Source organism: Cryptotermes secundus, unplaced genomic scaffold (assembly GCF_002891405.2).
Source record: "Cryptotermes secundus unplaced genomic scaffold, Csec_1.0 scaffold1287, whole genome shotgun sequence".
Lineage (NCBI taxonomy): Eukaryota > Metazoa > Arthropoda > Insecta > Blattodea > Kalotermitidae > Cryptotermes > Cryptotermes secundus.
The window spans coordinates 76,938-87,148 of record NW_019738892.1 but is presented as its reverse complement, the minus strand read 5'-3'; the positions used below and the strand labels follow the sequence as shown (position 1 = coordinate 87,148).

General features: G+C 40.7%; 1 protein-coding gene across 1 annotated transcript in view; it reads right to left on the bottom strand.

Moving 5' to 3' along the window:
• LOC111871324 (aldehyde dehydrogenase, mitochondrial) overlaps nucleotides 1-10,211 on the bottom strand; it is a 34,141-nt gene that overhangs the window by 15,130 nt on the left and 8,800 nt on the right. The window contains exons 3-6 of the mRNA XM_023864351.2: nucleotides 7,836-7,976; nucleotides 5,693-5,939; nucleotides 1,370-1,554; nucleotides 874-1,023 (exon numbers count right to left, since the gene is read on the bottom strand). Of these exons, the coding sequence (XP_023720119.1) occupies nucleotides 874-1,023; nucleotides 1,370-1,554; nucleotides 5,693-5,939; nucleotides 7,836-7,976 (723 nt within the window). The remainder of the gene's footprint in view (nucleotides 1-873; nucleotides 1,024-1,369; nucleotides 1,555-5,692; nucleotides 5,940-7,835; nucleotides 7,977-10,211) is intronic.

Here is a 10,211-nt window from a genome sequence, read left to right as displayed (position 1 = left end):
ATCGGGCGTATATCGCGACAAATAACTTCACGCCGTATTTTGTATAGCGAATTTTATTTCACATTCGCACTTACAATCACCCAAATTACAGATTTACGGTTACTGCTATCTGCAGTATCACAATTAGTACACTCCAAATGCCAGCGTATTTTGTATAGCGAATTTTATTTCACATTCGCACTTACAATCACCCAAATTACAGATTTACGGTTACTGCTATCTGCAGTATCACAATTAGTACACTCCAAATGCCAGAATACAACTGACTAGTTGCTGGCTAACTCGGCAGTAGCTCCAGGACTCACTGACTGACTCAGTACAACTGACTGTGAATAGCCTTCGCTGCTCCTTATGTAGCCTTGATCGGACAATTGTCGTCTGGTGCCTTGTTGCTAGCCACGCTGTCCGGAAGTAACCGCTGTTACTACTTGGTGACATCACCGCTGTTGACTCGCGTTGCCTAGCGACCAGGATGCTAGGACTCGGCTAACATCGGCTCGCTTCAGCTTCGCTCGGCGCATCACGGCTGGCGGGGGGTGGGGGAGGGGAGTCATCCATAGCTCAGCATGTCACAGTACTCCTAATCAAAATCACTGTTTATCTTGGCTAAGAGAAAATACTATAAACTGCAACAAAGATATGCTATTATACCACCTGCATTTCTATGACAAATGAAGTAGATCTTGAGAAGTCTGAACCACTGGCAGGTTTGAAGATACGGTGAGGTTCCTCTATAAATTATTCACAGATGTTCATGATTATTCCTTCAGAAATATTTCCAGACAAATCATCTGTGAAGAAACAACTTCAGGACATAATAAAAAATCGTTTTAGAATGACGTTTTTATAGTACAAATTAGAGTTCTATCATACCATGTTGAAGAACAGTCCAAAATGTGCTTGCTCTACTGCATAATCAAGATCTGCATCACTGAGAATTATATTAGGAGACTTCCCACCAAGTTCCAAAGTGATGCGCTTCAAGTTACTCTCACCAGCGCCTTGCTGAATTAATTTTCCAACCTGCAAATTCCCAACATTACTTAAACTCCATTCTAAGATCATGGAAAGACTCAAAGGACTTATTTCAAATACCCAAAGACATATTTTTACTGGAACTGCACCAAAACTATATCACTCTAGGGTTAGAACAATAATATAGATTTTTAGCATATCGCAAATGTTCAGTCCTCTAAAGAGTGTAACAAAACGTCTATCTTAAGATATTGCAGGTAACTTCCTGCAACTCTGTGGCTTATCTGACATGAAGGAACAACTGATTACTGCCCTTACAGAAACAGCATTGCAGTACAATGTGAAACAATGCAGGTTGTCCAAGCCCTGATATTTAAAGCGTCACTGAACACACCTCAGTGGATCCTGTGAATGCCACCTTATCCACGCCATGATGCTGAACCAAAGCAGCTCCTGCTCGACCATAACCTGGCACAACATTCACAACTCCTGCTGGAAATCCAGCTTCTTTGACAAGATGGGCAAGGTACAGAGCTGTCAAAGGTGTCTGTTCTGCTGGCTTAAGAATAAGAACATTCCCTGCAATGCACAAATGAACGCTACTATTCTCTGTGCACATGTTCCACTTAAAATATCCAATACATGAATAAAATACTGTGACATGTCAACGCATTGCCAGTCAAAGGCACAATAAATACCTTGCTTAAGTGCATGCAACAATAGGATGAATGTTGCTAGGCAACAGTCAGCACACCAATGAACTGGCGAGATAGCTACCACATGGCTCGTTTTCAATGTGGTCTACACCGTGCCCAGTGCTAAGTAACAGAACTGTAAACATATCTACAATAATAGGTATTTTCTATGGGGTCTGTGCCAAAGGTTTATACGTGACAGCAAAGGTCATTTGAGGTCAGTCATAGCTGAGAAGCCGTGAGTCAAGAACACGAAGCTGTCAGAGAACGGAGTTGTGAGGATTCAGTTGTGAAGTGTTAACAGACATTGAAGACTTTATGTGCTACAGTTACAGTAATCTTGAGAGTGTTTGAAGTAAGTGTAATTATGACCAGTGAAGATCCAATAAACCGATTCACCAATCCAAACCCACATCTTAGTTACTGAAACAGGTGATAATACATTTCCTTTTTCTAGAAGATCAGGCTACATTATTCCCTTACAAATAACCTGCAATCTTAATCAGTCTCTAGCCCATTTTATCCTACTAGCACTTTTCACTGGTTAAATAAGTATACTGGCATTACAAAATAATTTAAACGATTCTGTTAAACAGACCAAACCAAAATTATAACCTCAAAATTTTGTATTTTCAACAACATGCAGATGATACTGTGATGTGATGCTTGAAAGCTGGAGTAGTGGAGTCAGAAAAGGTGACCACTGCCAGGTAACGTTTGGCTAAATGTGTTCCAATTCCAAGGCATAGCACCAAATACGAGGGGGTACCCAAAAGAAACCAAACTTATTTTTTTTAACTTATTTATTCAAATTTTAAGCACAAACCTTCAATCCCCTTCAAAGTACTCTCCACTTACACTAATACACTTGTCTAGTCTTTTATTCCATTTTTCAAAACACTGTCTAAATTCATCCTTTGAGATGCTTGACAGCGCCTCCATCGTTTCTTCCTTTCATGTCTCTTTTCACGCACGGGGCAAGGTCGGGTGAGTATGGAGGGTGAGGAACAGGGGTCATACCATTTTTGGTCAAGAACTGTCGTACAGACAGGGCTGTGTAAGCAGGGGCATTGTCATGATCGAAAAACCAGTCACCCGACTGCAACAAATCTGGCCGCTGAGCTCCAAGTCACTCCCGACAGCTCCACAATTTCTTCAATGGTCCGTCGTCGATCTTCCTTGATGATTTCACGAATTTTTTCAACATTTTCATGTGTTCGGGCCGTGGAAGGACGACCAGAACGAGGTTTGTCATCAATTGACATTTCACCATTTTTGAAACGGGAAAACCACTCAAACACTTGAGTTTTCCCCATAGCATCGTCCTTGTACGCCGTTTTTAACATTTCAAGAGTTTCTGTTCCACTTTTCCCGAGCAAAAAGCAGAATTTCACCACCGCACGCTTTTCATGAAAATCAGACATTGCAAAAACGACGATCACGCAAAACAGTTGTCACTATAAACTCTGCCGAAACTAGTCCTTAGCTTCTGAAGCAACGGTAGTCAGCTTATTGACTCAGGAATGTTAGCTCTATGCGCTCATAGCTGCAAAACGCGGTACTACAAAAGCTCTGCCCACAAAAAAATTAGTTCGGTTTCTTTTGGGTACCCCATCGTATGCATAAGCATAATTGGTTACCATGGGAATTACAACAGTTTCCAATGCAACAAAGTTATGAAAACACAGTAACAGAAAGGTAAAACAGGATGATCTCTATTCAGTTCTCCCAAAGCTATGAGGGGAGGTCATAACAGACCAGAACAGACACATAGATAGTATGATTATATAACAAAAATGTGCAGGCAACAAGCAGAAGTCATACAAAATCATGAGAATGAACATGTTCACCGTATAGGACAAGGTGAAGCCAGACACTGAAAATATACAAGAGGCTTAAACTTGGCGGTGGTCAAGCTTACGACTGTTCAAATTACTAAGCTGCTGTTGTAGCATAAGATATGTAAATTAGGCATGATTTGCTCTGTAATGCCTGTACTGACAGAGGACTGTAGTGTAAAAGAAGAATTTTCAATAACACATTATATGTGCAATATATACACTTGATGAAAAGCCAAGTGTATTCGTAAGAGACAAACCCATTTTCTTGTCAGAGAGGATGCTACATAAGGACTAATGCTGCAAGAGTTCAGTCAGAAAAAATCTCTGGTCATGGGCCTCAAGGGCCCTGATGCCAAGACAAACTGATTGGTGGTAAAGCACCAGTTGTAAAGTAACTATGACTTTGACTTTGACACAGACAGTACCCAGAGAGCAGAAAGAGCAGACTGCAAGAGAAGAGAACTCAGAGGGCAGAAGCTGAAGACTTTATTTCATGTGGTGTAGTTACAAGCAACTTCTACAGTGTTATCATTGTTTGTAGTTATGACATATTATAGTTACAGTAAACACTGAGAGTGCTGTAGGTCTGATTGGTGAATATCCAATAAGTCGATTCACCAATCCAAACCCTGTCTACAAGTCACTCAAACACCTGACAATATTTTAAGTGCAGAATCTTCCACATACCAATTTCATATCCTACTTAAACAGTTTATCAGCTACCATCACACTCAAGGGTAAATATACAGGGGATGGACAAAAATATGGAAACACCCAACAAAAAATACATTACTGTGACTAATATGGAGTAGGACAACCTCTGGCTTGCAGTCTCCTTGGAATGGATAAATACAGGTCCTGTATGATTTGCAAGGGAGTCTTCTACCATTCTTCCTGCAAAACATTGGCAAGTTCTGTTAACGATGATGGAGGTAGATAGTGTGCATGCAGCAGTCACTGTGTTCAGCAGTCACTTTTGCAGATGTAGTCTTCTTATTTTTCGTCACAATCCTACGCAATGTTCGTCTGTCTCGATCACTCAACACACATTTCCAGCCACGCTGGTATTTATCGGATGCAGTTTTTCCAGTCCTCCTGTGTGCAGTCATAATCTTGGATACTGTGCCTCGTGAAATACCAAAAACCTTGGCTACCTTTGTTATGGAAGCACCCACCATACAGGCCCCAACAATTTTCCCGTGTTCGAATTCTGTTAGCTCTGACATGATGCACAAAAAACTGCACAGAACACTGTCTCGACAACAAATGAAGCTTGCAATGTATTGCGGAGGTTGTACATTGGACAGATAAAACATCGTCACCTCCAAATGTGGCTAAAATAAACACTTCAATTCAGGCATACATTTCATGAGGAGCGTCATCCATAGCACAACTCGTCACAATATTTTTGTCCATCCCCTGTACATTTCATCAAATACAGTACTACAATTTTCCATTTTTTTACATGAATGGTCCTGATATAAGCCATATGTATTTAAAAGAACCATTATCATACAAAAATCCAGAATTCTACAAGGGAACTAGGCCTCAACTGGCAGTGCCAAAAGAAGGAATGGACAAAGAATAACAGAACCTTCCTAACTTGTGTCATAAAATTCAGCCCATTGGTTCAAACATTATTTGGGAACATGTAAGTGTTTACTGGGAGAAATATATGCATAGAATAAAGCATGAATCACCATGTAAACCTGTTTTCCTTTTACAAATTGACATAAATTTATATTTTTCACTCCTTTAATATAATCTGTGTTTTAACAGAAAAAAATATCTTTGCAGACATACACAAATATGTCTCACAGAAAAGAAATTAAGACTACTTCTATAGTCACCTGATAAATAAGAAATACCTGACTCACAAATTTCAATTTGCTTCTTTGTTTTAAAAGAAACAAGAGGTTAACATAATTTCTGTTATAATATGCACAGAGTCAAACTGTCTGTTGTTGAAATATTCCATTCCATCAGCATCAAGAACAGCTTACATAACAATTACAAAAAGAATACATAATTCTTCCTTCTTCACTACATATACATATTGCAATAGGGAACACTTTATGCCAACCAGCTTCACTGACTAAGTTGTGTAAGATTTCCCGTGCACAACAGGTAAATAAACTCAGCAAAAATCATTCACCCTCAGACTATATTCAAGATACTTGCCAGTTGCCAGAGCAGGAGCAAGTTTCCATGCAGCCATGAGGATTGGGAAGTTCCATGGAATGATCTGACCACAGACACCAACAGGCTCATGCCGGGTGTAACAGAAGTAATCACCATCCACTGGAATTGTCTTACCATGGTTCTTGTCTGCCCAGCCAGCAAAGTAACGCAGTACTTTTGAAGCTGCTGGTACATCAAAAGCATAAGCTGCAGTGTATGGCTTACCATTGTCCAGAGTTTCCAGACTCTGTGAAATAAGAATTTCACCATTCCTGTTATGATTATTCGAACCAGAGTTATAAGAACATTTGCTCATAATACATCATGCACATGTGACACAAAATGCACACACACGATAAAGTTATCCTCGGAACTGCTTAGTTAAGCACAACACAATGACGACATATGGGAGAATAGAATAAAAGTTCCACCATTATTAACCTCAGCCCCAGATGGAGGTGAGCGGTCAGCTTCATGCCTCTGCCACTTTACCCACTGGGGAAACAGCCCCCAGTACCAACTGTATAGAGGGCTGGGGGAACCCCACAGCTGGCCCAGATGTTATGAAGAAGAGAAAAATCTCTTGACCCTGACAGGAATCTAACCCCAAATTCTCAGTTACGCATCACATAGCTTAACTGTTATATAAACTGAGCAGCCTGGCTGCACAAACCACATGTAACATAAAGGTAAAAAGGTTAAAGTTGTTCTTGTCCCTAATTAAACACCACGCCATGAAGATGTATGACAGGTGGAGGTATAGATCCACCATTCTTGACCTCAGTAATACAAGGGGGTGGGTGGTCAGCTTCAGGCACAACCTTTTCACCCATAGGGAAGGAGCAGTCAGTAAAAAAATAAGGAGATAACAAACAGAACTCGATAAATTAAATTTTAGTAAGAACTTGTAATATCAAACTTCATCTAATTCAGCAAAAAGAAACCCATGGCAGCCCTGTTACATGTGTACTGAGCCATGGCAAAACAGATGCTCATGCTTAGTTGCAAAATGCACCTAACAAATGCTCTGATACTTACCTGTCTAGTGGTGTCCCTAAAGACTGATTCTAAAAAGTCAAACATTCACATAAAGGTCATGCTATTTCTAGCAAAGGGCATTATACAATTCTTAAAATTTGATAAAAACTGTAATAGGTAAGCCCATGCATTAACAACCTCATCCCCAGTGAAATTTTGTGGACAAGTCACTATCTACAGGTGCCTAAGTCTTTGCCTCCAGCTGCTTACATTCCAGTATGCCTATCTGGTTGCCCTGGACCGCACCATAGCTCAAGTGGTTAGTCACTTGGCTTCCCACCGCGGTGGCCCGGGTTCGATCCCGGGTCTGGTCAAGTGGGATTTGTGGTGGACAAAGTGGCGCTAGAGCAGGTTTTCTCCGAGTACTTCGGTTTCCCCTGCCAATCTTCATTCCACCAATTGCTCCACAATCACCCTCACCTATCATCTGGGGCTGGTACAATAGGCCAGAAGTGGCCGCAGCACAAGGGACTTAGTCCCACCCCACTAGCAATAAAGAAAATACTGGCTGCCCTCCTCACATCTGTAGTTGGCTGCATGTCTGGCCACTGCTGCCCATATGATTTTTCACCTCAAGAAAGAGCCACATTCCTGTGCAACTCAGGCTACAAGCACATGACTTCCTCCCTCTGCATGTGTCCACCTCAATTGTTAGTGATATGCATATCCATTCTATTGCCAGTTCACATACCTGTTGTGAGAAAAGGCCTAAGACTTCTTGGTGTAAATAACACAATGTGCCATTCTGTCTGTCGATGTCTGTATGTTTACCTCATTTTGTGACCAGATGACTGTACACATGTCTGTCCATTGAAGTACAGACCTATCTTTGTACAGTAGTTATGGACATCAAAGAAATTATATACAGCAGCATTACTCCCAACTTTCCATTGATTTCAACAAATTCAAGTCATTATATGCATGAGGTGACCACTACATAAACATACTGTACGGTGGATTACTTTTCTGAAACAAACGCACTGCTGAGAATTGTTTCTATTCCATGACAGTACCCCAACCCTTTCATCAGAACAGTATATGGGCATACAACTGCTTTGTTTTACATGTCAGAGATTATCCTGCTTTAATACACCCCAGCACTCACTGCCAGATAAACTCTATCCCGATCCAGTAGGTCAGCTAGCCGAAGGAGCAGGTCTCCTCGACGTGATGCATCCATACGTCGCCATGGGCTGCCAAGCCTAAACGCTTCAGTTGCTGCCTTCACAGCAACATCAATATCTTCCTGAAATGGAAAATTACATTACAACTTATACAAAGTGAAAATGATAAACCGTGTGTTCCGTGGCGCCTCCTCAGGCAATCAGCCATGTCAATGTGGGGAAGTGTCTGATGTTTCACAGACTGTCTCTGTCTCCATCATCAGGGTTGCTGATGCAATGACTGTTGCAGTCACATGCTACATTTATACAGGGCTGTCATCTACCCTAGCCTCGGCCATGTGGGGAACAGTGGGTGGAATCAGTTGGTCAGTCATCAGAATCTTTGATGCTTGTTGCTGCTCCTTCCTTATGTTTTTCTAGATGTTTCTGTCATGTTTGAGACCAGACACCATGAACAAATTAGATGGAATCCCATATCTCTGTATAAGTTCTCAGGACAGAGCCACATCTCAATGGCTTCTTTCATTATATAGTCTGTGTAGCCTGACTGGTATATAACTATACCATCTATAGAAATTACTGCATGCAGGCTGTGAATTGTGTTTCTTTCACCTGCGAACCATTAACAACTTTCTTTAAAAACAGTGTCGTGTCTCACATATATCACATTTTTCAGCAATGGTGGACTTAAAAGTAGCTATTCTTTATAATTCAATGAAAGCCCCATGTCTTTCATTCATGTGGACATAATTTGCTGTGTAAAGAGAGTAGATTATGCAGAGCATTTCACGACTTTAGGGCATAACTGCAGGAGGTGATTTAAGTCTTTATGATCAAAAAAGTTCATATAAACATGTGTCCGATTTTGGACGGTTATGGAGTTATGACCGTTTTCAACTCAGAATAGAAGGTAACAATTACTGACAATAAACGGAAGAAAATAATAAACCAGCATAATACATGGTACATTTAAAGTATGAATGTAAAGTTAACTTTGTGAAATTACCTTTAATTTGAATTTATTGGTGCTTAAAGCTAATTTTCGAAAATGCTACCGCCGGCTGCAACACAGGCTGCCGCTCAGCTGTGAACTGCGCGGGTACATACCCACCCACCACGCCTTAGGTACCTCTCAAGTGTTGAGATACCGAGAACGCTCTGTCTGTAGCTGGCTAAAAATAGCGACCCGTCAGATGATAGACGCGGTTCACACGAGGGCATGTACGGGAATGAAAAAACAGTCATAACTCCATAAACGTCCAATATTGGACACATGTTTATATGAACTTTTTTGATCACAAAGACCTAAGAAATCATCTCCTGCAGTTATGCCCTGAAGTCGTGAAATACCCTGTATAAGCACTTCCCAACACTAAATGAGTGGGATAAATCTGATGCTCTGAATGCATCAAACTGTGCACCTGAAGTTGTGATTTTGCCTTTCAGACATGCCACAACACATATATAATATTTGGAAGTACCCACATTTGTAAGAAACTCTTTTTTAAAAAAATAAGTATTCAAAGTTAACACTTACAAGCAGCTCATCTTCCTGGTTTGGTTACTTAGTTGTGCTTTTAATAATATCACTGTGAGTTTGTTTCATAGCCCAAAACTTTGAAATGAACCACCCCACCTAAATTGACAAATACAAACGATTCTTTTCCTCAACATCATACACATATAAGTATTCATAACATAATCAACTGCATATGTATATAAAAAAATTCTACTCTCTTCCCTTTTCATGCAGGTAGGTCTTGTTATACTATTATTTGTGTTGTTTATATAATCCGGTTTATACTACAAACCAGATCCAGTGTGTTACTTATTATATGTCCAAATTAGTACAGTGTAATATTTGGGCAATCAAATTTTGCTGGCTGAGGATATAATTTCACAAAAGGAAGTACTGTACATAACTGTAAGTACAAGGTGTGGCAATAAAGAAACCGGATTACTTTTATGACTCATTTCCGGCCACGTCATTGACGAAGAGGAGGGTAGGGCATTGACCCTTGGACTTCCCTCTACCGTCACACAAAGTTTCATTCACGTGCATCGGTTAGTCTGGCCGCGACCATTGTTAGAAGCGGATCGTGTTTCTGAGCTCCGTCGGAATAATGCTGAGTGCTAATGCAGAACAACGTGCTAACATCAAATTCCTCACAAAACTTGGAAAATCTGCCACTGAAACTTACAATTTGTTGACAGAAGTATATGGTGATCAGTGTCTATCTCGCACGCAAGTTTTCGAGTGGTTTAAGAAGTTTATGGAGGGTAGGAAAAACGTCGGGAACGATCCAAAATCGGGCCGTCCTCCCACTGCGAAAACTCCAGAGAATGTGGAGAAGGTC